Raw genomic sequence first — 27,505 nt, 5'->3', positions numbered from 1 at the left:
TCAAGGTTTACTCAAGGCTTTTCCTTCCCTAGTGGTTTGGCTTCAGTCTCACTCTCTGCATAGTGCACTCATAGACAGTTGACAGTCACACTCACTAGACACTCAGACACTAGAGACACAGTGGGACACACACACAAACAAAAACATTCAAAGGCACCACAGCCACCCAGTCAGCCACAGACACACAATCACATACAAACAAAAACATTCAAAGGCAGTTAATACACTCATCTCACAGCACACACTCATAGAGAATGAGATACATACAAACTTTTCAAACTGGCACTCACTCACTCACAGACACACTCACACACTCATAAAGAGACAGACACTGCAGTACACACATTGTTATTGTTAACTGGTTGGTTATATTCGGTTAACCCCTACAGATCTGCCTGAGAGTGGGTGGGATGGCATTTGGGATTGGGAATTGGGATCATAAACAAAAACATATGATATCTTTCTTAAAGGGTCTATTTAAAATAGACAATTTTTAGTGTGAAAGAATAATATTAATAATCCCTTATGCAGTGTGCACTATGCACTCACTGCATTGCAAACAATACAGGGGTGTGCTGTAAACAATAGCACAACATCTACAAAACAGAGCACTTCCTGATTTTGCAAACATCACAGTAACACTAGAAGTAGTAATAGACATTATACAACAAGTAGCATTGAACTACTAGATTTACTAACTTTGATTATCTTTATGGGATCACAAATATATTGTTACACAACACACACACAGTCACAGTCACACACATTCAAACAATACCAAAAAAAACACACATCATAAAAAGAGTGAATCATGGTGAAGGGTGACACTGACTGACAGTACACGCACACATGAGGTGTGTGCAGTTGTGTGTTTCTTTTGTATTGTGTGTGTGTGTGACTGTGACAGAGTGACGTGGTCGGTCGTGTCGTGTAGTGTACTAGTATATTTTGTGATCCAACAAAGATTTACTCAAGGTTTTAAGCTTCATTTTTCAAAAAGCTATAAGCTATATAACAGTAACAAATATAAAATAACTTAACAGTAGTCTGCACTGGGCAGTGGGGCACACAGCACTTTCTTCTGGATGTGCCAAAAAACATTAAATATTAATATTATAAACCTGAATCACTACTCAGAATTATGGAATATGTAGGTTTTTCTGTAAGAACACTAGTTGATCCACATGCTCTGGTTTGAGGGTGCTTCTTTTTGCCGTTACCACATCTCCTGCAGTGGAGAAAACCCGCTCTGCAGACACGCTTGTACCTGGGATACACAAGTATCGCTTTGACAAATGAGAGAGGAGGGGAAATATGACCTCATGTACATGCCACCATTTCAAAGGGTCTTCAGTGAGAGGCAGAGATGGGGCTTTACAATATTTCTCTATTTCCTCTTCAGCCTTGGCATAGGGGGTCTTGGGTTCTATTGTACCTTCAGTGTCAGTGAAAGACTGTCCCAGCAAAGTCATGAGAAGCGATGTGGACTTTCTTTTGGGAGGAGAAGGGTTATCCTCCTCGATGGCTGATTCTTCTTCCAGAGTTTCTTTTCCCTCAGGCAGTGGCACTTCATCCACGTTTGTCCTCCTAGATGTAACTGTACTAGTACACTCAATCTGTGTTTGAACAAAAGAATAGAAAAAATAGCATTCATTATTACCTCGAGCAGCCAGCCAGCTAATGCTATGTGTGTGCTCAGAGAGACAGTAATGCATAAATAAATGCATGCAACAGCTCACATCTATTAGTAAGGACTCGGGAGTGGACGGAGGAGGAGGAAAGTTGACTGACTGTGGCGTTTTCAAACTGACTTATATAATAAACCTTGTACTCATTAAACTAGCTACTAATCAAGCTACTGCAGTGATAGCTAAGCCTATTTTGTATGGATGATGGTATGTTTTATGTTTGTTTTCAATTTATACATTTTTCAAGAAACATGATGCAATTAAAATTACCTCCAAGGATGCAGCCTCCTCAGTCACTCCTCTGTATATCTCCAATCTCTCCTCCTCTGTGAGAATAAAAGGCAGTCCCTTAAAACGAGGATCCAGGGCAGAGGCTGTATAAAGTATCTTCTTCTCTGCCTCACTGCTGTACCTCTTCAGGAGATCTGTTTTGATGGCATTCTTGATCTAATGGATCATGGGTGTGTCTCCCATGGTGTCTGTCATGTTCTGGAGCAGTTGTGCATTTAGAGGGGCAATGAGAGAAACAGTTGGATTGCGCTCTTCTGACATCAGTGTGGTTGCATCTTTCATTGGCTTTAATGCACTCACAGCATCCTCTGCATTTGACACATCTGTTTCGTTGAGAGTGCAGAGATCTGACTCACTTTTTCTGACTTCTGGAGACAACAATGTGGCACAGATTGCAGGTTGCTGTTCTAGGAACCTCTCGACCATGTCATATGAGCTGTTCCACCTTGTTGTCACATCAGTTATCAGCTTATGATTCTTCAGGCCAAGACATTTCTGTTTTTCTTTCAGACAGTGGTTTGCTGTAGTGCTGCGGTGAAAAAATGTTGATATTCGTCGCACTCTGCCTAAAAGCCTGGAGAGCGTGGCCACTTTCAGCGCCCGCTGGGATGCGAGATTCAGTGTATGGGCGAAGCATTTTACATGAGGGCATTTTCCAACTTGAGCAGCAACAATCATGTTCGAAGCATTGTCGGTCACAAGCACTACAGATTTATCGGACAGCTGCCATTCTTCCACGACACGAGACAGTAGCTCCGCCAGATGAGAACCCGTGTGAGACTCATAAACTGCTCTCGTTTGCAGCACATGCGACAAGATCTTCCAGTCCTTGCTAATGTAATGTGCAGTTACTGTTACATAAGACTCCGTCGTGACTGAAGTCCATGAATCACACGTTAGTGCGACTCGACTGGCTTGGCTCATTGATGCAATTACCTGAGCTTTTGTTTCTTGGTAGAGTGCAGGTATAACGTTTTCTGTTAAGTGATTGCGTGACGGGATCTTATAACGTGGCTCTAGTGTCTTCAACAGGTTGCGAAACCCAAGGTTTTCCACAACAGAGTAAGGCCGTAGGTCCTTCGCTATGAAAGTTGCCACAGCTTTGGTTATTCTCTTCCCTTTTTCAGAGTTGGGTGGCAAAGTTGACAGCATTGCATCAATTCTTGGCTGATGAGCTTCAGCTAGTCTTGTTATTTCCTTGGCAGTGGCACTGGCGGCAGCGGCAGGGGTTAGCATCTCAGAGTGAAAACGTCTAACGTGATTTCTCAAGTTAGTAGTATTCCCTAGGTATTTAATTTTTGTGTGACAGGCTTTACAAACCGCGTGTGTCTTGTCCAATTCGTGCTTTCCAGTATGTTCATAAAATCCAAAATGTGCCCAGATGCTTGCTTTTAAAATGCTAGGTGCATTTTTTATCTCTCTATCTTTTTTGTCTCCCTCTGTCATTTTAGCATGACATGTACATATGTGACGGATGATGTTGTTGTCAACGTCAAACTCTGTCAGTGTTAAAAAAAAAAAGAAAATACACTAAGTTCCAGTTGTCAAAATGTCAAGCCGCAAATGTAAAATCAACAAGTACTAGTAACTTCAACTACTTTGCCAATGCCATACATTTTGCGAACATAAATTTTAAAACAAATTGCATTGTGATAATTGCAGGGGACATCACTCACTCACTGACACAGTTACTGTAATATATTACACACTTAAAGGTGCAAAACCCCAAACATTTACTTTCATGATTCAGATAGAGAATACAATTTTAAATAAACATCATAACTAACTCTTCTATTATTTAATTTGCTTCATACTTCTCAGATATCGTTTGTTGATGACATATTAGCAATGCATTGCACAGCACACACATTACTTACTAAGTATATAATACTTATTACTTTGTGCACAAGGAGGAGGCTATGCATTTCAACAAAGGATAAGCAAATTATATAATAGGGAAAGTTGTTTAAAATTGCATGCACTTTCTTGAATTAATATATTATTAAAATATTAGAACTTCAGACCAGGCCATCCATCCATGTGAAAAACATGTAGATAATAGATGCAGATTAGACTAATAGAGACATTATTAGACAATAATAGTATACTATATTTATTTATAATACATTTTTTATATATGCAATATTATTCAATAATGCAGCAATTAATTATGCAGCAGCCTGAGCCTCAGTCAGCTCAGCATACTACGTTAAGTAAATAAGGCAAGTATTTAATTGTTACCCCTTATTGTGTAATAAATGTGATTGTGTACCCCTTATTGATTTGCTCTTTAAGTAAGTTAATAATTAGTTTACCTATTGGCAAATGGCAAGTAGTAGGCAGTTGAGGCAATAGGCAGGCATGGCAATGGCAATTATGGCATGGCATTGGCAAAATGTACAACGTTTTGGTAACTAGTATTAACTAAACAAACAGTTAGTCTAATTCTCACCATAGGTCTCCTCCTCTGTCTCCCACAAAATAAAAATGAGCCCGCCGTGTAGCTGTAGTATACCGCCGTGTACCATCATCAATCTCAGGCAACACACTCCTGCTTTGCTCCTACTGCGTAACTTCGGCACTTCAAGAGACCGCCCATGGAGTGCCCATGTTGCTTTATTGGGTGACGTGACGTCAGTGACGTCAAAACGATGTACCGCGCACTTTCTTTTACTTTTCCTGGAGGCTGGTCACGTGGGTAACGTTAATCGATTATCGTGTCTCAGCGCATCGATGCAGAATCGTTTCATGCCGCATCGCGATGCATCGTCAAAACGATTATTTTTGACAGGCCTAGTGTCTAGGCATGGTCACGTTCTGCACTCCATTTCCGTATTCCTGACCCTGTGGCGAAGCGGAGAGTCTGTTTCGCTAGTTGTCTGGGTCTCAGAAGGTGGTGATGTAAGGTGCCTTTTTTTTTCTTTTCTTTTTTTCTTCTATCCAAGTTATGGAGGATTCTGATTTTTTTTTTGGAGACGGATGTCTCTGTTTCAGATTCTACTTCTTGCGAAGAGTGTGAGATGGCCCGGGTAATCCATGCCCATCAGTTATGTTTGGAATGCCGCTTTTGAGTGTTCTCTTCTCCCGCAACAGGGAACTTGGAGTCCACCGAGCCTTCCGCCCCTGGGGATCACACATCCTGTGAGGCGCGTGCCCTAGAACCTTCCTTAGCTACGCAAGCAGGTGTCTCTAATGCCGTTACCCCTTCTCTGGAAGGTGGCTTGTTTCCTCCAGAGGATACCGCACGGTTCCGCATGACCATATATTTGATGTTGGTGCGTTTACAACTTCCTGGGAGGGAGGTGTTGAGTTATTGTCCGTGCTCTGTTAACCGGGGCTTGTCAGGAGTGAGCTTGTCTGGGTCAGATTAGCCATCTGGGGAAGCTGTTTCCTCTGAAGCTTCAGGGGCCCAACCCTCTGGGTCGTCACCCGGCAGAGGTTAGTCTTGCTTTTCTCTATAGACAGGCGTGCCTTCGTGTCCTTCTGTGGCATGTTTTGGCGGTGCTTGAGGATCCCAATCCTAATGGGTTGAGGGATCTTCGGTCTTCTGTTCCAGACGGCAAGCTTGGTTAGACGTGGGGGGATGGAAGTTAATCTCCTTGTCGTCTACTATTTTTACTTTCTTTTTTGGGTATCTTATTCCAGTCCTGAACTTCGGAAGAAAAGAATGGGGTCTCTGATTGGCTGGTCCTGTTAGTGTGCCCATTCTTCTTGGGCGTTCACCTGCGGGTGCTGCCCTCTTTTTCTTTTATCCGGTTAGGATGTATTTTATTTCTTTTTGAAAAGCTCATGTCTGTTATAATTTTTCCGTTGGGGAAACTTTTCTTCTCTGGAATTTGATACTAGCGATTTTGTGGTCGCTTGGGCACTTCTGTGGAAGTTGCATGTTAAGGTGTTAGTACATTGTTATGTCTATAGTTCCTTTTGTCGATTCCTATTGGGGTTTCGATTTTTCTGTGGCCTGGGATAGTTTTGAGTGCCCTATGTAGCAGGCTGGTCCTGGTTGGGCGCTATTTTCTGTTGCCTAAGGTCTATATCATCAACGTGGTGCCGGTGTAACTGGCTGTCCTGGTTGGGTGGCGAGTTGCTCACTCGGATGAGTAGTTCGTTATACTCTTGTTTCTCTTCAGATCGCATAAAGCTTTGCCTTTACTAAAGATTTCTGTGGAGAGGAACATCCATGAGTTTTCAAGAATTTTTTTAAAAAATTTTTTTTAAGGCTCTGCCTCTTGCAGGGCTAAAACATGGTAGAGGAGGCCTTTCGTTCTTAGACGTCAGGCTGGTTCTCGTTTCTTCTTTTGGGTGGGGCATCAGAGGGATTGTACTCAGTCCTCATTGTCCTGTTCCTGATTGTTTGGCGGGGTTCCAGAAGCGGATTACTCTGGAGGTCCTTTGGCCTCGGAGCTAGGGTTTTCCTTTCCCAATGGGACTGGAGGTTTCGATGACTCCTTGGACATCTGGGATACCAGGTGTAATGCTCGTACGATACTCTATCAGACCGAACTCGTCCAGTAGTCTTGTTATCCCGGCATCGAGCCGGAATGATAGGAAATATCCCAGAGCAGAGAAAGTTAGTAACATGAGGAGGGCGGCACTCGCCACAGGCAGGACAGTCCCCTGCGGCAATGGCAGAGCAGTTCAAGGCAAGTCACTAGAATGGTCAGACAGGCAGGGTTTGGCAACGGTAAAGCAGTCCAAGGGCACACCATTAGAATGGTCAGGCAGGGTTCGGCAACAAAGAGGCAATCCAGAACAGGGGTTAAACAGGCATAGTACTCAGGCAGGGTTCAGCAGCAGTATATCAATCCAGCAATTTAGGGGTATAACAGGCAGAGTAGTCAGACACAGGGTGGATAAAAATCAATGATTTTTTTAAACAAATCAAAAACATCTGATTTTTTTATTTATATCTGATTTATTTTTATTTAAATCAGATTTTTTGGATTTAAATCATTTTTTTATAAATTAAAGTGCTTTTTGAGGAAAATATATTACCATCCAAAGGTTATTCCATCATGAAATAAAGATTAGTTTTTTAATTATGTAGAATAAGGCTGTATATGTTTAATTTTTTTGGTAAATAAATTCCATTAATCCATTCACAATGTCATGCTCTTCCAGAGGTTTTTGTAAGATTATTGGGCAGTTTCTCTGCCTACAAGATATCACAGATGCTTGGTTTACTTTTGCAGTTCTCAAAACTGAATTTGACTCAGCAGAGATCACATGCCTCTTCTTCACAGCAAAAATGTTATAACATGAACAGAGTTGAGAAAAAGACCTTAATCCTAGCTTCTACAAACCTATGAATACCGAATCAACCCCTTCAGTGCTAAGTTTCAAGAAGTTCAGTGAATAGAATAGAAACAATATTTTTCTGATTGTTTGGAGTGGAATAGATCTGCACAAGAAGAAAGTGAAACTAAGTGTGAGGAGGAAGGGGCAAGCAAACAAGCAGTACTACAAAATGAAAGTGAAACTTGTGGCAAATATTGTCAATATCCAGTATCAGGGTCAAAACTTAAAGGGATAGTAAACCTAAAAAAAAACTTTACACGATTGCAAACTTTGTGACATAAACTTTTACTTTGCAAATAACATCTTTAAGCAATTTTTGTTTGTTTACCTGCAATTTACAAAAATAAACCATTATCCTGCCAAACCCCTCCGGATCCTCCTCATGTATATCAAATCAAACTGTTCTACCTAGGTAGAACAGTCATGGCGGCCCACATGCGCATTCTGTCTTCTCTGTGATCCACGCATGCGCAAATCTCATTGTCAAGCTTAGGAGCCGGAGCAGAGTGTGGGGTATTACTAGGAACAGATCATGTGATTGCCCTCATATTACAAATGACAGTGGAGCCGGCACTTATTCCATACAAAACATATGACCTTTATTGTCCATATACTGTGGTTTTATTAATGTGACAATAAGGTTCATATGTTTTATGTGGAAGAAGTTCCGGCTCCACTATCATTTGTCCCTGTATTACCCTGGGCACCTTCCGATATAGTTTTTTATTCCCTGGTCTGGAGGGGTTTGGGCTTGTTTTGTGAGGTCTCTTGTACATCTGATCGTTGTGACAAACGAGCCGTCTCCGCTGCAGTAGCTCCTAGACAGTGGGCTGTTTGCAGCGTTGAGCACACAGCGTTAGTGTTAGGAGTGGTGAGGACGCTGGTGCAGTTAGCGTATATAAGCAGTAATGCTGGAGCAACATATATTATCACTATAGCTGGTTCCAGGAGCAAACACAAAACTAGCTTGCACTGGGCCATTTTGTTTTCCTGCTGAGTATACATCATAAACCTGCCCATGGATGCTCATTTGCTGAGTGTTAGTTGTAGAAGCTTAAGACCTCTGCTTGTGGGACCAGGGACGTTCCAGTGTAGGGAGCAAACTGCCTGCACAGCTCCTTTCAGTGACATTGTGTCCTCGGTCCTCCACTGACTCAGGCAATACTCACTAATTAGACAGTGTCACAGGAATCCCGGTACGGAACCTGATAGGAGCGTGTGCTTTAGAGGAAATAAATATGTTTAACTGATCACAGCCGCTGATGTGTCTCATCTGTCACTGATCTTGTTCCATGGCTGCTTACAACCTACACTAACCATGCATGCAGCAGCCACTCACTGTGCTGCAGGCAGTTTTCTGTCACTGGCCAGATAGGATAATAACTTCTCTTGTACATACATGACAAGCCCAAATAACAGTTGTAATCTAAATATGCAAATTAGATTATACTTGCTGCACTGCTATTGGTTAATGGAATTGCATAGGTAATGAGAAAACCCAGCCTACATTTAGGGGCAGGCATTAGTGCCGTTTGGAGGAGAAATAAAAATATAATTTTTATTCTGAAGCAAACTTCGTTTAAAAATCAAAGTAAGTGGGATTAAATAAGTAAACCTTTACCTAGCTGATGACATGTTTTTATTAGTTGAAAAAAAGAAAACATTTATAACCCTTTAAGTGCTGAGGAAGAGGAGTTAGCTATGACATGGGTATCCAGCAATCATCCATCTGTAATGCCAACTATAATAAACTTCAAAGCTAAGGGGGAACCATTCAAGAAATATGTTTGCTGAAGATATTTTAAAGAAAGTCACACCAGTGAACTGGTGGAAGTCACTTAAGCACTTGGATTTAGAGACTGTTCATATAATGATTTCACTTTTAACAGCAGTAGCTTCTTCTGCAGGCGTTGAAAGAATATTCTCTTCCTTTTGACTCATTCATTCTAAATTGAGAAATCGTTTGGGACCCGATAAAGCAGGAAAGCTTGTTTTTCTTTTCCAGATTATGAACAAAGAAGAAGCTGAAGATGACGAGTGAGCTACAGAGGACAGTATTTAAGTTTTTCATGTGTAGGCTGGGCTGACAGTCTAAGTTTCTTTAAAATATATATATATTTTGTTTAGCCAAATTAGTTAACAAACATGGAGGTTTGTTTAAGCAAATAACATATGCTGCAATGGTATTGTTTCAGTTGAATAAATCCTATTTAAATTGTTATTATTAAGGTAATGATTATTTTTCTCCTTCCTAAGCACAACAGAAAAGTTGTCCAAATATGAATTATATTGATTAACCTATTAAACTGGGGATAAAAAAACTAATAGGAAAAGTTGTTATTCTAAAAATCTTCATCTACTTGCATATTAAAGTTATACCAGCAAGAATTAGTCTTTATGTAGAAAACTATGATTTAAATCAAGCCTTACTGACTAGTGATTTAAATCGTGAATTAAATCAGTTTGATTTAAATCAAATCCACCCTGGTCAGACAGGCAGGGTTCAAACACATAAAGCAATACAGTAGTAACAATCTATCACACCTAGGAGCACACAAACTAGCACCTATATTTGGGCAATGATCGTTATTGAGCGACTTACATAGGCGCAGCATTCGCGCCAGAGGAATCCAGACAGGCATCTGACAGAGAGGAACCTACACAGCCCCTGGCAACGAGCAGGGAAGGAGACGCAGCGCCCCTAGCAACGGCTAGAGCGGTGCGGCGTGCCCCCAGTTTGGGGCGATTTTTATCTCCTCTCTGGTATTCGTATTGGATGTATTTTTGGGCCTTGATGACGGTAACTCCTTCCTTAAGGGGTCAATGTCTTAGGCTTCTTTTTTCCCCTTCTTGGGGCTGGTTGGGGGGGGGGGGTCTTCTGTTCGGGAAGTTACGGCCCCTTTCTTCCTCCTACTGTTTCTCGTCTGCTCCCATGTTTTTGGGGCTCTGTAGAATGTGTTTGTCTCAGTTTTTTTTTTTCCCTGGAGCTGCCCTTACTAAGATGTGTCGGTTTTATCTGTTGCTCGTCCATCGTTTATTCCTTGAGCTGTGAGGGGTTCCGGGAGGTTGATCCTGAAGGGATTGTTTGGAGACTATTTTATCTTATCAAACTGGATTATCTAGTTTTGAGATCTAACTGTGGGGTGTTGTCCCTCAAGCCTTTAGGAGATATGCTCTGTCTCTGGGATGCTTAGCAAAGTCCAGTGTCCAAGGACCTTTTGGATGTGGCTGTGGTTGCATCTCCTTGGGTACAGGTTCTCCGTATGAGCTATCCCAATGGTTCCTCAGAGGTTACTACCTTTTTTGTAGCCGGCTCCGGTTTCCGGATGTCCGGTTTTCCGGACAGGTTTTTGTCTTGGATATCTGACCACATCTGTTAGATGGGTCTTGGGCGGTTCAGTCCTTCCAGTTCTGAGACTTCCACTTGTCCTTTCAGGGGGTTTTGTTTTTCTCTTATCGGAGACTTGGAAATAGCCTGATGGGTAGTTTAGCTGCCTAGCTAGCGGGAGATGGCAGTCACAATTTGTTGCAGCTATTTTCACCGTAAGTGTGCTCGATGGCTGTTGCAGCTGGATGGTTCCTCTACAATCCGTATTGCCTTTGCCGTTTGTCTGCTGCTGCACACTCCATGCGGGTGAGTGGTTATATTTGGCTTTCCCCTCCTCTTAGGGTGATTGGGGCATATCACAGTATCCACCTAGTGCCCCGGAGGTCTTCCTCTGTTCAGTGGGGTCCCCCCTGCCTTGCGTGCAGGATGTCATGAAGGGTTAGATTCTGGTATCGTGCCGTCACTGTTGGTTCAGTGTAGTCTCTCTTTTGCCTGAGAGTGTCCCTTCTTGTAGTGTAAGGATCTGTGTCTTGGTCCTGGAATCCGAGCTCGTCCTATGTTCTGCCATAGCTTAGTTGGTTAGCATGACAGTCTTGTTAGCAAATGGTGGAGTTTGCTCTACCCATTGGTACCGTTCAATTTAGTTCCCCTCCTTTTTCCTTACTAAGGATCTGGGTGCTCCAGGGAATGGTTTATTTCCCTGCTTTTGGACATTGCCAGTCGCTTTGGTTGAGCCTGGACCGCGTATCTTATCTTGTGATCCCTCCTTAACTGGGAGGCTTTGCGGTGTTGCCTTCCTCAACAGGGGGCTTTCTCTGCTGGTTTTGGATGCTCTCCTACTTCCTTGTTTTTCCTGGGAGGGAATGGGTTTCTGCACTCCTTGGAATTTTGTCTCTGTGGGAGTCCTGGTGCAGTTCCTAGCTTGGTTGGCTAGTGTTCACAGCTGGAGTCTGCTAGACTTCTGTTGCAGTGGGAATGTGGCTTCATCTGGAGCTTGATAAGATTTATGGTGCTATTTTTAGACGGTTCCCGGGGGTGGTTTTTATACCTCGGTCATTCTTTCATAGTGTGGATGCACGCTGTGTGAGGTATGGGGTCTAACTTGTCTCTCTAGGTCTCCAGGGTTGGGACGTTACATGGTCCCTTGGACTTCCGTTCAGATAGGGGTAGTTTTTTTTTTTTCCTCCCTTCTCTTTGTTCGGTCGTTGGTCTTTAGATCTGTTGAGTTCTTCTTTTCTTGTCCTCTTTCTTTTCTTGTCTTTCTTTTCTCTTCGGGACTTGAATCCTCGGAGGCTTTGTGCTCTGTGGAATCTACTGATTCTGAGCGCTCTCTATCTAGGGCCTTGCTGGTTTTAACTGATGGGCAGTTACCTGGTCCTTTCAGGTTTTATCCTTCTGTTTCTGGTAAAGCAGTTGTTTTTGTCAGGTGTTCGGGTAATTTCAGGCTGTGGTGCCCTCCGAATGGGCCGCCTCATCAACCCGCCCTTTTTTTTGGCTTCAGTGTCCTCTATAGCTTGGGTATTTTCCCAAAAGTAATGAATGCAGCTGTGGACTCTCCCGTTTTAAGAATAAAAACTTAAATTATGCTTACCCGCCAACTTTTTTATATGGGGTGGCTGTTTATGTTTTATTCTTCTGGCACCTTTTTCACCCTGATATTTCTCCTGCTGTTCCTTGTTCCCTTGGCAGAATGACTGGGGGATAAGGGAAGTGGGGGAGGTATTAATCCTTTGGCTGGGGTGTCTTTGCCTCCTCCTGGTGGTCAGGTTCTGAATTCCCAAAAGTAATGAATGCAGCTGTGGACTCTCCCCGTCAGAAGAAAAGAAAATTATCAGGTAAGCATAATTTAAGTTTTTGTAATTCATGTGCTCCTGTCATTTTCGCCTTTTTTTTAGATTAATATTTCCCAGACCTTCACATTTTGTTTAAAAAAATAAAATAAAAATCAACCCTAGTTAGAAGAGAAATGGGCCAGTATCCTGTTTATTCTGATGTATGTAGAGCTATTAATGATGGACTGACTCATTTAAAGGGATACTTAACCCAATTTTCTTACTTTCATGATTCAGATAGAGCATGCAATTTTAAGCATTGTTCTAATCAAATTTTCTTTGTTATTTTGGTATCTTTTATTTGGAAAATCAGGAATGTAGGCTTACAAGCAGGCCCATATTTGGTTCAACACCCTGGGTAGCGCTTGTTGATTGGTAGCTACATTTAGCCACCAATCAACAAGAACTACCCAGGTGCTGAACCAAAGATGGGCCTACTTGTAAGCCTACATTCCTGCTTTTTCAAATAAGATACCAAAATAACAAAGAATATGTGATAGTAGGTGTAAATTAGAAAGATGCTTATTACATGGTCTAACTGAATCATGAAATAAAAAAATGGGCTCAGTATCCCTTTACTGTACCTTAGGAAATGTACTTATTTGGCACTTTCCAATGTTTAAAATGATACATGGATCTAGAAATGTTATGAATTTTTGATGCTTCTTCAGAAAAATGTAAGATTTTTTAATAATACATAAATACATTTTTTTAAATTCTGATGCCTCTTTTGGACAGGGTTTATCAGCCAGTGTTACTCATGGAAATTTAGGAGAAAGTGATAAACAGAAACTGCAGGTATGTTTTTAATTACATAAATAAAACGTACAAATCGTGTAATAAAGGGATATGAAACCTAAAAATGTTCTTTCTCTTGTTAAGTGTGTTCAGTCCACGGGTCATCCATTACTTATGGGATATATTCTCCTTACCAACAGGAAGTTGCAAGAGGATCACCCAAGCAGAGCTGCTATATAGCTCCTCCCCTCACATGTCATATCCAGTCATTCTCTTGCAACCCTCAACAAAGAAGGAGGTCGCGAGAGGAGCTGGAGTTTTTACTTAACTATTCTTCAATCAAAAGTTTGTTATTTTAAATGGCACCGCAGTGTGCTGTTTTTCTATCTCAGGCAGTATTTGGAAGAAGAAACTGCCTGCATTTTTTATCTATGATCTTAGCAGGCGTAACTAAGATCCACTGGCTGTTCTCGACATTCTTAGGAGTGGGGTAACTTCAGAAACTGGGAATAGCATGCGGGGTCCTCCGCAAATGAGGTATGTGCAGTACTTTATTTTCTGGGAATGGAATTGACTAAGAAAATACTGCTGTTACCGTATGATGTAAGTACAGCCTTAAATGCAGTAGTAGCAACTGGTATCAGGCTGATAAATGTATGCGCAGTCGAGTTATATTCTAGGGACTAGAATTTGACTGAGAAAATACTGTTAACACTGAAATAATACTTAAGCCTTCTCTGCAGTGGTAGCGACTGGTAGCAGGCTTAGTGATAGCTTTGCATGACATTGAAAAATGTTGTTTTTTAATAAAACGTTTACTGGCATGTTATTCGTTTTTTTGTGAGGTACTTTGGTGATAAATCGCTTTGGGCATGATTTTTTCCACATGGCTAACTTATTTTCTGCATGGAAACCATTATATCAGGGCTCCCACTGTTGTGATTGGAGTGGGAGGGCCCTTGTTTTAGCGCCTTGTTGCGCAGTTAAAATTATTGCACAGTCTTTCTGCTTCTTCCTCCTTGATCCAGGACGTCTCTAGAGAGCTCAGGGGTCTGCAAATTTCATTTGTGAGGGAGGTAATCAGTCACAGCAGATCTGTGACAGTGTGCTGACTGTGATTAAAAGCGTTAAATCTTAATTGATATCTGTTTTATCCGTTTTGGGTATCGAGGGGTTAATCATCCTTTTGCTAATGGGTGCAATCCTCTGCTAATAGTACACTTCTTGTTAAGAATTGTTTAATTATATCTGTATTTTTGAAGCGCTGCAGCGTTTTTTATATTGCTTGTAAAACTTATTGAAAGTGATTTCCAAGCTTGTTAATTTCATTGCTAAGTCTGTTTTAAACATGTCTGATTCAGAGGAAACTGTTTGTTCATCATGTTCAAAAGCCAATGTGGAGCCCAATAGAACGATGTCTACCAATTGTATTGATATTGCTTTGAATAAAAGTCAATCTGTACCGATAAAGAAGCTATCACCTGACAACGAGGGGGAAGTTATGCCGCCTAACTCTCCTCACGTGTCAGTACCTGCGTCTCCCGCTCGGGAGATGCGTAGGATTGAGACACCTAGTACATCTAGGCCCTTACAAATCACTTTACATGATATGGCTAATGTTATGAAAGAAGTATTATATAATATGCCCGAATTAAGGGGCAAACGCGATAGCTCTGGGTTAAGGACAGAGCGCGCTGATGACACGAGAGCCATGTCTGATACTGCGTCACAACTTGCAGAACATGAGGACGGTGAGCTTCATTCTGTCGGTGACGGTTCTGATTCGGGGAGACCGGATTCAGAAATTTTAAATTTAAGCTTGAGAACCTCCGTGTGTTACTAGGGGAGGTATTAGCGGCTCTGAATGATTGCGACACGGTGGCAATTCCAGAGAAATTGTGTAGGTTGGTTAGATACTATGCGGTACCGGTGTGTACTGACGTTTTTCCTATACCAAAAAGACTTACAGAAATTATCAGTAAGGAGTGGGATAGACCCGGTGTGCCTTTTTCCCCTCCCCCGATATTTAGAAAAATGTTCCCTATAGACGCCACCACACGAGACTTATGGCAGACGGTCCCTTAGGTGGAGAGAGCAGTTTCTACGTTAGCCAAGCGTACCACTATCCCGGTGGAGGATAGCTGTGCTTTCTCAGATCCAATGGATAAAAAAATTAGAGGGTTATCTTAAGAAAATGTTTGTTCAACAGGGTTTTATATTGCAGCCTCTTGCATGCATTGCGCCTGTCACGGCTGCAGCGGCATTCTGGTTTGAGTCTCTGGAAGAGGCGATTCGCACAGAGCCGTTGGATGAGGCCTTGAGCAAAGTTAGAACCCTTAAGCAAGCTAATGCGTTTGTTTCAGATGCCGTAGTACATCTAACCAAACTTACGGCTAAAAATTCCGGATTCGCCATACAGGCGCGCAGAGCGCTCTGGCTTAAATCCTGGTCAGCGGATGTAACTTCCAAGTCTAAACTACTTAACATTCCTTTCAAAGGGCAGACCTTATTCGGGCCCGGCTTGAAGGAAATTATTGCTGACATTACGTGAGGTAAGGGCCACGCCCTTCCTCAGGACAGGGCCAAACCAAAGGCCAAACAGTCTAATTTTCGTGCCTTTCGTAACTTCAAGGCAGGAGCAGCATCGACTTCCTCCGCTCCAAAACAGGAAGGAACTACTGCTCGTTACAGACAAGGTTGGAAAGGCAACCAGTCATGGAACAAGGGCAAGCAGGCCAGAAAGCCTACTCCCGCCCCTAAGACAGCATGAAGTCAGGGCCCCCTATCCAGAGACGGATTTAGTGGGGGGCAGACTTTCTCTCTTTGCCCAGGCTTGGGCAAGAGATGTGCAGGATCCCTGGACGTTAAAGATTATATCTCAGGGATACCTTCTGGATTTCAAATCCTCTCCTCCACAAGGGAGGTTCCATCTTTCGAGGTTATCGACAAACCTAGTAAAGAGAGAGGCATTTCTACAATGTGTACAAGACCTCTTAATCATGGGGGTGATCCACTCAGTTCTGCGATCGGAACAGGGACAAGGATTTTACTCAAATCTATTTGTGGTTCCCAAAAAAGAGGGAACCTTCAGACCAATCTTGGACTTAAAGATCTTAAACAAATTCCTAAGGGTACCATCGTTCAAGATGGAAACCATTCGAACCATCCTACCCATGATCCAAGAGGGTCAATATATGACCACGGTGGACTTAAAGGATGCTTACCTTCATATACCGATTCACAAAGATCATTATCGGTACCTGAGGTTTGCCTTTCTAGACAGGCATTACCAGTTTGTGGCTCTTCCCTTCGGGTTAGCCACGGCCCTGAGAATTTTTACAAAGGTTCTGGGCTCACTTCTGGCGGTACTAAGACCACGAGGCATAGCGGTGGCTCCGTACCTAGACGACATTCTGATACAAGCGTCAAGTTTTCAGAATGCAAAGTCTCATACAGAGATAGTTCGCATGGGTGGAAAGTAAACGTGGAAAAGAGTTCTCTGTTACCACTCACACGGGTTCCTTTTCTAGGGACTCTTATAGATTCTGTAGAGATGAAGATTTACCTTACGGAGTCCAGGTTATCAAAGATTCTCAATGCTTGCCGTGTCCTTCATTCCATTCCAAGCCCATCGGTAGCTCAGTGCATGGAGGTAATCGGCTTAATGGTAGCGGCAATGGACATAGTGCCATTTGCGCGCCTGCATCTCAGACCGCTGCAACTATGCATGCTCAGTCAATGGAACGGGGATTACTCAGATGTGTCCCCTTTGCTAAATCTGGACCAGGAGACCAGAGATTCGCTTCTCTGGTAGTTGTCACCGGTTCATCTGTCCAAAGGAATGACCTTTCGCAGGCCAGATTGGACGATTGTAACAACGGATGCCAGCCTTCTAGGCTGGGGAGCAGTCTGGAATTCCCTGAAGGCTCAGGGATCGTGGACTCAGGAGGAGAAACTCCTCCCAATAAACATTCTAGAATTAAGAGCAATATTCAATGCTCTTCTGGCTTGGCCTCAGTTAGCAAAGCTGAGGTTCATCAGGTTTCAGTCGGACAATATCACGACTGTGGCTTACATCAATCATCAAGGGGGAACCAGGAGTTCCCTAGCGATGTTGGAAGTCTTGAAGATAATTCGCTGGGCAGAGTCTCACTCTTGCCACCTGTCAGCGATTCACATCCCAGGCGTAGAGAACTGGGAGGCGGATTTCCTAAGTCGCCAGACTTTTCATCCGGGAGAGTGGGAACTTCACCCGGAGGTATTTGCTCAACTGATTCGTCGTTGGGGCAAACCGGATCTGGATCTCATGGCATCTCGCCAGAACGCGAAGCTTCCTTGTTACGGATCCAGGTCCAGGGACCCGGGAGCGGTGCTGGTAGATGCATCAGCAGCCCCTTGGGTTTTCAACATAGCTTATGTGTTTCCACCATTTCCGTTGCTACCTCGGCTGATTGCCAGGATCAAACAGGAGAGGGCATCGGTAATTCTGATAGCGCCTGCGTGGCCACGCAGGACCTGGTATGCAGACCTAGTGGACATGTCGTCCTGTCCACCATGGTCTCTTCCTCTGAGGCAGGACCTTCTAATTCAGGGTCCTTTCAACCATCCAAACCTAATTTCTCTGAGGCTGACTGCCTGGAAATTGAACGCTTGATTCTATCAAAGCGTGGGTTTTCGGATTCGGTTATTGATACATTAATACAGGCTCGGAAACCTGTGACAAGAAAAATTTACCATAAGATATGGCGTAAATATTTATATTGGTGCGAATCCAAGAGTTACTCATGGAGTAAGGTTAGGATTCCTAGGATATTAGCTTTTCTACAAGAGGGTTTAGAAAAGGGTTTATCCGCTAGTTCGCTAAAGGGACAGATTTCAGCTCTGTCTATTCTTTTACACAAACGTCTGGCAGAGCATCCAGATGTCCAGGCCTTTTGTCAGGCTTTGGCTAGAATTAAGCCTGTGTTTAAAGCTGTTGCTCCTCCGTGGAGCTTAAACTTGGTTCTTAAAGTTCTTCAGGGTGTTCCGTTTGAACCTCTTCATTCCATTGATATTAAGCTTTTATCTTGGAAAGTTTTGTTTTTGATGGCTATTTCCTCGGCTCGAAGAGTATCTGAGTTATCTGCCTTACATTGTGATTCTCCTTATCTGATCTTTCATTCAGATAAGGTAGTTCTGCGTACTAAACCTGGGTTTTTGCCTAAGGTTGTTTCTAACAGGAATATCAATCAAGAGATTGTTGTTCCATCATTATGTCCTAATCCTTCTTCAAAGAAGGAACGTCTTTTGCATAATCTAGACGTGGTCCGTGCTCTGAAGTTCTACTTACAGGCAACTAAAGATTTTCGACAAACTTCTTCTCTGTTTGTCGTTTACTCTGGACAGAGGAGAGGTCAAAAGGCTTCGGCTACCTCTCTCTCTTTTTGGCTTCGTAGCATAATACGCTTAGCCTATGAGACTGCTGGACAGCAGCCTCCTGAAAGAATTACAGCTCATTCCACTAGAGCTGTGGCTTCCACCTGGGCCTTTAAGAATGAGGCCTCTGTTGAACAGATTTGCAAGGCTGCAACTTGGTCTTCACTTCATACTTTTTCCAAATTTTCCAAATTTGACACTTTTGCTTCTTCGGAGGCTGTTTTTGGGAGAGGTTCTACAGGCAGTGGTTCCTTCTGTTTAATGTTCCTGCCTTGTCCCTCCCATCATCCGTGTACTTTAGCTTTGGTATTGGTATCCCATAAGTAATGGATGACCTGTGGACTGAACACGCTTAACAAGAGAAAACATAATTTATGCTTACCTGATAAATTTATTTCTCTTGTAGTGTGTTCAGTCCACGGCCCGCCCTGTCTTTTTCAGGCAGGTTCTAAATTTTAAAATTATAACTCCAGTCACCACTGCACCTTATAGTTTCTCCTTTCTCGTCTTGTTTCGGTCGAATGACTGGATATGACATGTGAGGGGAGGAGCTATATAGCAGCTCTGCTTGGGTGATCCTCTTGCAACTTCCTGTTGGGAAGGAGAATATATCCCATAAGTAATGGATGACCCGTGGACTGAACACACTACAAGAGAAATAAATTTATCAGGTAAGCATAAATTATGTTTTTGTGATTTCAGACAGAGCAGACTGTTCTAATAAGGTTCCAATTTGCTTCATTCCCATGATATTCTGTGTTGAAGAGATACCTAGGTAGGCATCTGGAGCACTACATGACAGGAAATAGTGCTGCCATTTAGTGCTCTTGCAAATGGATAACATTCTTGCAAAACTGCTGTCATATAGTGCTCCAGACACGTGCACGCTCCTGAGCTTACATCCCTGTTTTTCAACAAGAACATTTGATAATAGAAGTACATTTTAGAATTGCATGCTCTATGTAAATCTTGAAAGAAAAATTTGGAGTACTTTTTAAGCTATTTGATCCCCTATTGTGTGTTTGTTTTGTTTTTTTTTCTCTCCATTATTCAGATGACATACAATTTTTAAACAACTTTACAAATTTTATTATCAAGTGTCTCATTCTCTGAGTGAAGGTCAATTTTGACGAATTAGTGCCCGGTTTTAATAATCCTAAGGGCACTTTAATTCATCAAAATTGACAATTAAAGCGTTTTTTCTTCAAAAACTTACCTTTTAATCCTGAAAGCTGCTCCATCGATTCCCCTGGCTGTCGGAAGTCTCTACTTACATCAGAAATGATGAATCCAGCTTCCTCCAATCACATTGTGTCTTCCCCCATCCCCCCCCCCCTGGGGGGGATCATGGCCTGAGGGAACGCTGTGATTGGTTGAAGCCTGATTCATCATTTTGTACCCGTGAAGAGGACTTGCGACGAGCGGAGGAAGTGCTGCAGCGGCTTTCAGGATTAAAAGGTAAGTTTTTGAAGAAAACAGTGAAATGTCAATTTTGATGAATTAAAGTACCCTTGTTTTTAATAGGATTATTAAAAACCGGGCACTAAGTTGTCAAAATTGACCTTCACTTTAATATCATTTTTGTGAACCAATGACAAGAGGGATAAGTGCAGCCACTAATCCCCAGCTAGCTCCCACTGCTGCTCCTGAGCCTTCCTAAGTATGATTTTCAACAAAGGATATCAAGACAACAAAGCAAATGAGATACTAGAAATATCCAGTTGTTCCTGAGGACTGGAACTGAACAACTCTGTTCTAGAGAAGATCCCTTTTAAAGTGTTATGCTGTTTGTGTCCCTTTAGCAGTATGAAATCCACTAACTGTTTTTTCATTTAAAAAAAATAAATAAAAAATTATATATAAAATGTAACACTCATACAGTGAATTTAAAATGTAATTATATGTATTTGCTATCTCCCCCCCCCTGTTTTATGAAGTTCTTAGATCCATATGATGGGGACTCTGAAGACTCTTGTGTATATGACCTGCTTCGTAGTGATTCCACAGCACCGCTTTCTAGCCCTGACGACCTAAAAGGGATTGGAGAGTTTGATTCTTTGAAGGCTACAAAACTGTTAAAAGAAAAAGAACCTACAAAGAACTGGAACATTTTGTCTTTTGAAGCCAGTGATGTTTGTATGAAATCTTTTGTAGAGTTAGACGCTTCAGTAGAAACTACAAAGGAATCCTGGCACAGCTCTGAGCAGATTGATGAGCCGCTAGATATTTCTATGGATTCTGGAGTCCTAACTGGAGTGCATCATCTAAACGCTACCAGTTTTATTTTGGTTGGAGTAGACTCAAGAACTGCACATAACTGTGGTGATTCTGTTTGTTCTGTGTGTCCGACTAGTATAACATTCGAGGAGAATAGTGATTATAACCTTCATGAAACCTCCTTAACAAAGCGTAAATTGGGCGTAAAAATGGATTATAATGTTGATAAGCCTAGAAGAAAGAAGTCTAGGGTTGGAGAAATTGTAATGGTAAGTAGTATTTCCCATAATATTGTATGGTGTATACATGGGTTTTCAAGTTTTGCTTTCCAAGTTCAAAAACCTATACAATTCGTTAATGCCATTATCTAATATATATATATATATATATATATATATATATATATATATATATATATATATAATTATTTTTATTTATTTTTTAAAAGGACCACTAAACACAGTAGAATAGTATAATGCATAATAAACAGACAATGCAAAAGCACACTTAGTTTGAATTTTCACGAGTAGATTGAAATTTGTTTGAATAAAGTTAGTTTTATTTTCCTTCTTAATGCCTCATGTGACAGCCATCAGCCAATCACAAAATGCATGTACGTATATTTTGTGAATCTTGCACATGCTCAGTAGGAGCTTGTGACAATGTGTGTGTATGAAAAGATTGCATATTTTAGGTAATGGATAATTAGAAAACTGATAATTGTGTGCTATATCGGAATTGTCAAAGTTTAATTTTGACTTTAGTCCTCCTTTTAACCCCTTTACCCAATTGGATGTATATGTGTCATGCGGTACGAAGCAGATAGAGTGATAGGTTAAAATTAAAATGTACATGGGTTTATATCAAATTGAAATTGCAATATGCTTCTAGTAAAAGTCATTATTGTTTTTAAGCGGCATAAGCTGTGGGTGCACGCATGCCATTTTTCCACGTCTGCTCAGAGTTAGCAGTGGCTTGTATGACACAAGTTTAAAGGGACAGTCAAGTCCAAAATAAACTGTCATGATTTAGTTAGGGCATGTAATTTTTAAACAACTTTCCAATTTACTTTTATCACCAATTTTGCTTAGTTCTTAGTATTCTTAGTTGAAAGCTAAACCTAGGTAGGCTCATATGCGAATTTCTTAAGACCTTGAAGTCCGCCTCTTATGTGAAAGTAATTTGACAGTTTTTCACAACTAGAGGGCGTTGGTTCATGTGTTATATAGTTAACATTGAAAGTGGAGTTACCTAGGAGTCAGCACTGATTGGCTAAAATGCAAGTCTGTCAAAAGAACTGAAATAAGGTGGCAGTTTGCAAGGGATACAAATTAATCACAGAGGTAAAACATGTATTATAATAAAGGGATTATCTATCTTTTTAAACAACAAAAATTATGGTGTTGACTGTCCCTTTAAATCTTCACAGGCAAACCCATTGTTTTTCTGTTTGTTGATATTCTCTCGCTGTTTGGTTTTTCCTATCTTGAACAATATTACAACAATTTAGCACTAAATTTAGTACACATCCATTGTACTTTAAACCATTTAACTTTTCTTTTTTTTTGTCTACTTCAGGTGTGAAACTGTTTCGATTACTTTGTTCTTCAAATATTGTGCATCAAGTTGATTTCAAATCAGTGTATGGTTTGTAAAATTGATTCTTAAATGATCTACAAAAATAAAACAAATGCAAAAAAAAGCTATCATGATTTACTATCTGAAAGTCATTAAACACCTCTTGTTCACGCTCTACAGAGAGGCCAAAAAACACAAATTGTGCAACCTATAAATACTGTAAATCAAAAAGCTGGTAAAGGCAATTTTCAGCATTTTAAAAACTTAGGTTACACATTTTTCCTTTTTTTGCTTCTCGGGATAGGGGGACAAGTCATGTAATTTTTTTTTTTTTTTTTTTTTTTTAATTAAAGATACCTAGAGAACGAAGAAAAATTGTATAATAGGAGTAAATTAGAAAGTTGCTTAAAATTGCATGCTCTATCTGAATCATGAAAGGAAAAATAATTGGTTTTAGTATCCCTTTAAAGACACCTTTTTTTTTTTTTTTAACCCGCCTTTTTACAACTTTACACCTAGGTTAGAGTAACACTACTCTGTATCTGTCTACACATTGCTAGGATTTTTGCCTCTATATTCTACTTGTGCAAACACTGTTATAGTATAATCTTGAATTAAAGACTAATTTGTCTAAAGCTGCTTCTGCAAAAGACTTTTAAATACAGTAGAAATAATCAACTATTACAGAATAAAAATATAATGCAATATCGTAAATGAGCAGTAGATTTTTATTTATTTATTTTTTTATTAACTTTTAAATGTACATTATTTTGCTGCACACTGTATCATGTGACAGCCATCAGCCAATCACTCCTAAGTACGCACTAAACTTTTGCACATGCTCAGTAGTAGCATAAGGGGCTCGATTTATCAAACATATTCTCCTTAATTTGCGCTTTAATTCACGCCGTCGTAATATATCTCCTATTTATCAATCAGAAAAATGTGCAAATACGACTGCAAAATTCTCGCCCTTCAATGTCCCTCGCCTAGGCGCACATTTGCGCAAAATAAAGCTTTAAAACGCCCTTTTCTTCTGTTAAGTGTGATCAGTCCACGGGTCATCATTACTTGTGGGATATTAACTGCTCCCCTACAGGAAGTGCAAGAGGATTCACCCAGCAGAGTTGCTATATAGCTCCTCCCCTCTACGTCACCCCCAGTCATTCTCTTGCACCCAACGACTAGATAGGATGTGTGAGAGGACTATGGTGATATATTTAGTTTTTATATCTTCAATCAAAAGTTTGTTATTTTATAATAGCACCGGAGTGTGTTATTCCTTCTCTGGTAGAATTTGAAGAAGAATCTACCTGAGTTTTTCTATGATTTTAGCCGGAGTAGTTAAGATCATATTGCTGTTTCTCGGCCATCTGAGGAGAGGTAAACTTCAGATCAGGGGACAGCAGGCAGATTAATCTGCAAAGAGGTATGTAGCAGTTTATTATTTTCTGACATGGAATTGATGAGAAAATCCTGCCATACCGTTATAATGTAAACTCAGCCTTGAATGCAGTAGATGTAGCTGATATCAGGCTGTCATGTATGTATATTTTACACTTCAGTTTTCTGGGAAATGGTACTTCTCTGGCTTTTAAACTGTATACATAGACTTAACCTATTTTGCAGGGACTTGCAATAGGTTTTAAATGACAATTAATTATTGAGGTAAAACGTTTTTTTGCTGACATGTAAAAACGTTTTTTTCTCTGAGGTACTGGGTGAAAAAATGTTTTGGGCACTTTTTTTCCACTTGGCAATAGTTTTGATTTAAATTAGAGCAGTTCACTGATCCCTCTCACTGTTATGTGTGTGGGGGAGGGGCCATTTTTGGCACTTTTACTATGCATCAGAAAAACTCAGTCAGAGGTTCATTTTCTTCCTGCATGATCCGGTTCATCTCTACAGAGTTCAGGGATCTCAAGAGTCTTTTTTGAGGGAAGTAATCATTACAGCAGAGCTGTGCTGATTGTATTGACTGTGATATAAAAAACGTTTATTTGTGTATTTTTTTCTGCTGCCTGGGTTAGTTATCATTTGCTGAGGGGAACAATCCTTTGCTAAAACTGTATATTCTGACAAAGATTGATGCTATAACTTAATTATTTTATCTGTTATCATATTTTCTGTGCTTCTTAAAGGCACAGTTCGTTTTCATATTATTTGTAAATTACTTTGAAAAGTATTTCCAAGTTGCTGTCTATTTGCTAGTGTGTTAAACATGTCTGATTCAGAGGAATATCTCTGTGCTATATGTGTTAATGCCAAAGTGGAGCCCAATAGAAATTTATGTACTAAATGTATTGATGCTACTTTAAAAAATAGTCAATCTGTACAAATTGAACATATTTCACCAAACAACGAGGGGAGAGTTATGCCGACTAACTCGCCTCACGTGTCAGTACCTGCATCTCCCGCTCAGGAGGTGCGTGATATTGTAGCGCCGAGTGCATCTGGGCGGCCATTACAAATCACATTACAAGATATGGCTACTGTTATGACTGAAGTTTTGGCTAAACTACCAGAACTAAGAGGTAAACGTGATCACTCTGGGATGAGAACAGAGTGCGCTGATAATGCAAGGGCCATGTCTGATACTGCGTCACAGTTTGTAGAACGTGAAGACGGAGAGCTTCATTCTGTGGGTGACGGTTCTGATCCAAATAAACTGGACTCAGACATTTCAAATTTTAAATTTAAGCTTGAGAACCTCCGTGTGTTACTAGGGGAGGTATTAGCGGCTCTGAATGATTGTAACACAGTTGCAATCCCAGAAAAAATGTGTAGGTTGGATAAATATTTTCCGGTACCGACGAGTACTGACGTTTTTCCTATACCTAAGAGACTTACTGACATTGTTACTAAGGAGTGGGATAGACCCGGTGTGCCTTTCTCACCCCCTCCTATATTCAGAAAAATGTTTCCAATAGACGCCGCCACACGGGACTTATGGCAAATGGTCCCTAAGGTGGAGGGAGCAGTTTCTACTTTAGCTAAGCGTACCACTATCCCAGTGGAGGATAGCTGTGCTTTTTCAGATCCAATGGATAAAAAATTAGAGGGTTACCTTAAGAAAATGTTTGTTCAACAAGGGTTTATATTGCAACCTCTTGCATGTATTGCGCCTGTCACGGCTGCAGCAGCATTTTGGTTTGAGTCTCTGGAAGAGACACTTCAATCATCCACACTAGATGACATCACACACAAACTTAAATTCCTTAAGTTAGCTAATTCATTTATTTCAGATGCCGTAGTACATTTAACTAAACTTGCGGCTAAAAATTCAGGATTCGCCATTCAGGCCCGCAGAGCTCTGTGGCTAAAATCCTGGTCAGCTGATGTTACGTCTAAATCTAAATTGCTTAATATTCCTTTCAAAGGGCAGACCTTATTCGGGCCCGGCTTGAAAGAGATTGATGACATTACAGGAGGTAAAGGTCATGCCCTGCCTCAGGACAAGGTCAAAGCCAAGGCTAGACAGTCCAATTTTCGTTCCTTTCGTAATTTCAAAGCAGGAGCAGCATCAACTTCCTCTGCACCAAAACAGGAAGGAGCTGTTGCTCGCTACAGACAAGACTGGAAACCTAACCAGTCCTGGAACAGGGGCAAACAGGCCAGAAAACCTGCTGCTGCCCCTAAGACAGCATGAATTGAGGGCCCCCGATCCGGGACCGGATCTAGTGGGGGGCAGACTTTCCCTCTTCGCCCAGGCTTGGGCAAGAGATGTTCAGGATCCCTGGGCGTTAGAGATCATATCTCAGGGATACCTTCTGGACTTCAAATCCTCTCCCCCAAGAGGGAGATTTCATCTGTCAAGGTTGTCAACAAACCTAACAAAGAAGGAAGCGTTTCTACGCTGCGTACAAGATCTTTTATTAATGGGAGTGATCCATCCAGTTCCGCGGTTGGAACAAGGACAAGGGTTTTACTCAAATCTGTTTGTAGTTCCCAAAAAAGAGGGAACCTTCAGGCCAATCTTGGATTTAAAGATCCTAAACAAATTCCTAAGAGTTCCATCGTTCAAGATGGAAACTATTCAAACAATTTTGCCCATGATCCAAGAGGGTCAGTACTTGACCACAGTGGATTTAAAGGATGCTTACCTTCACATACCGATTCACAGAAGTCATTACCGGTATCTAAGGTTTGCCTTATTAGACAGGCATTACCAGTTTGTAGCTCTTCCATTCGGACTGGCTACGGCTCCAAGAATCTTCACAAAGGTTCTGGGCACTCTTCTGGCGGTACTAAGACCGCGAGGAATTTCAGTAGCTCCGTACTTAGACGACATACTGATACAAGCTTCAAGCTTTCAAACTGCCAAATCTCATACAGAGATAGTACTGGCATTTCTAAGGTCGCATGGATGGAAAGTGAACGAAGAGAAAAGTTCTCTCTTTCCACTCACAAGAGTTCCCTTCTGGGGACTCTGATAGATTCTGTAGAAATGAAGATTTACCTGACAGAGGACAGGTTAACAAAACTTCAAAATGCATGCCGTGTCCTTCATTCCATTCAAGAGACCAGAAATTCTCTTCTATGGTGGCTTTATCGGCCACATCTGTCCAGGGGAATGCCATTCAGCAGGCCAGACTGGTCAATTGTAACAACAGACGCCAGCCTACTAGGTTGGGGCGCTGTCTGGAATTCTCTGAAGGCTCAGGGACTATGGAATCAGGAGGAGAGTCTTCTTCCAATAAACATTCTGGAATTGAGAGCAGTCCTCAATGCTCTTCTGGTTTGGCCCCAGTTAGCAACTCGGGGGTTCATCAGGTTCCAGTCGGACAACATCACGACTGTAGCTTATATCAACCATCAGGGAGGGACAAGAAGCTCCCTAGCAATGATGGAAGTATCGAAGATAATTCGCTGGGCAGAGTCTCACTCTTGCCACCTGTCTGCAATCCACATCCCGGGAGTGGAGAACTGGGAGGCGGATTTCTTAAGTCGTCAGACTTTTCATCCGGGGGAGTGGGAACTTCATCCAGAGGTCTTTGCCCAAATACTTCCACGTTGGGGCAAACCAGAGATAGATCTCATGGCGTCTCGACAGAACGCCAAGCTTCCGCGCTACGGGTCCAGATCCAGGGATCCGGGAGCGGTCCTGATAGATGCCTTGA

The 27,505-nt window shown here is 41.5% G+C and overlaps 1 protein-coding gene and 1 non-coding gene across 2 annotated transcripts in view; both read left to right on the top strand.

Annotated features, from left to right (window-relative positions):
• LOC128636249 (uncharacterized) overlaps nucleotides 1-22,513 on the top strand; it is a 46,337-nt gene extending 23,824 nt beyond the window's left edge. The window contains exons 3-5 of the mRNA XM_053689287.1: nucleotides 13,176-13,235; nucleotides 20,528-21,076; nucleotides 22,386-22,513. Of these exons, the coding sequence (XP_053545262.1) occupies nucleotides 13,176-13,235; nucleotides 20,528-21,076; nucleotides 22,386-22,391 (615 nt within the window). The 3' untranslated portion in view covers nucleotides 22,392-22,513. The remainder of the gene's footprint in view (nucleotides 1-13,175; nucleotides 13,236-20,527; nucleotides 21,077-22,385) is intronic.
• LOC128646349 (U5 spliceosomal RNA) lies at nucleotides 6,090-6,203 on the top strand. Its single transcript, XR_008400292.1, has one exon. It is a non-coding gene; the product is annotated as a U5 spliceosomal RNA (small nuclear RNA).
• Nucleotides 22,514-27,505: the final 4,992 nt, after the last annotated feature.

The sequence above is a fragment of the Bombina bombina genome, chromosome 1 (genome assembly GCF_027579735.1).
Source record: "Bombina bombina isolate aBomBom1 chromosome 1, aBomBom1.pri, whole genome shotgun sequence".
Lineage (NCBI taxonomy): Eukaryota > Metazoa > Chordata > Amphibia > Anura > Bombinatoridae > Bombina > Bombina bombina.
Note: the sequence above shows the minus strand (reverse complement) of the source record. Positions and strands in the feature narration are given on the sequence as shown.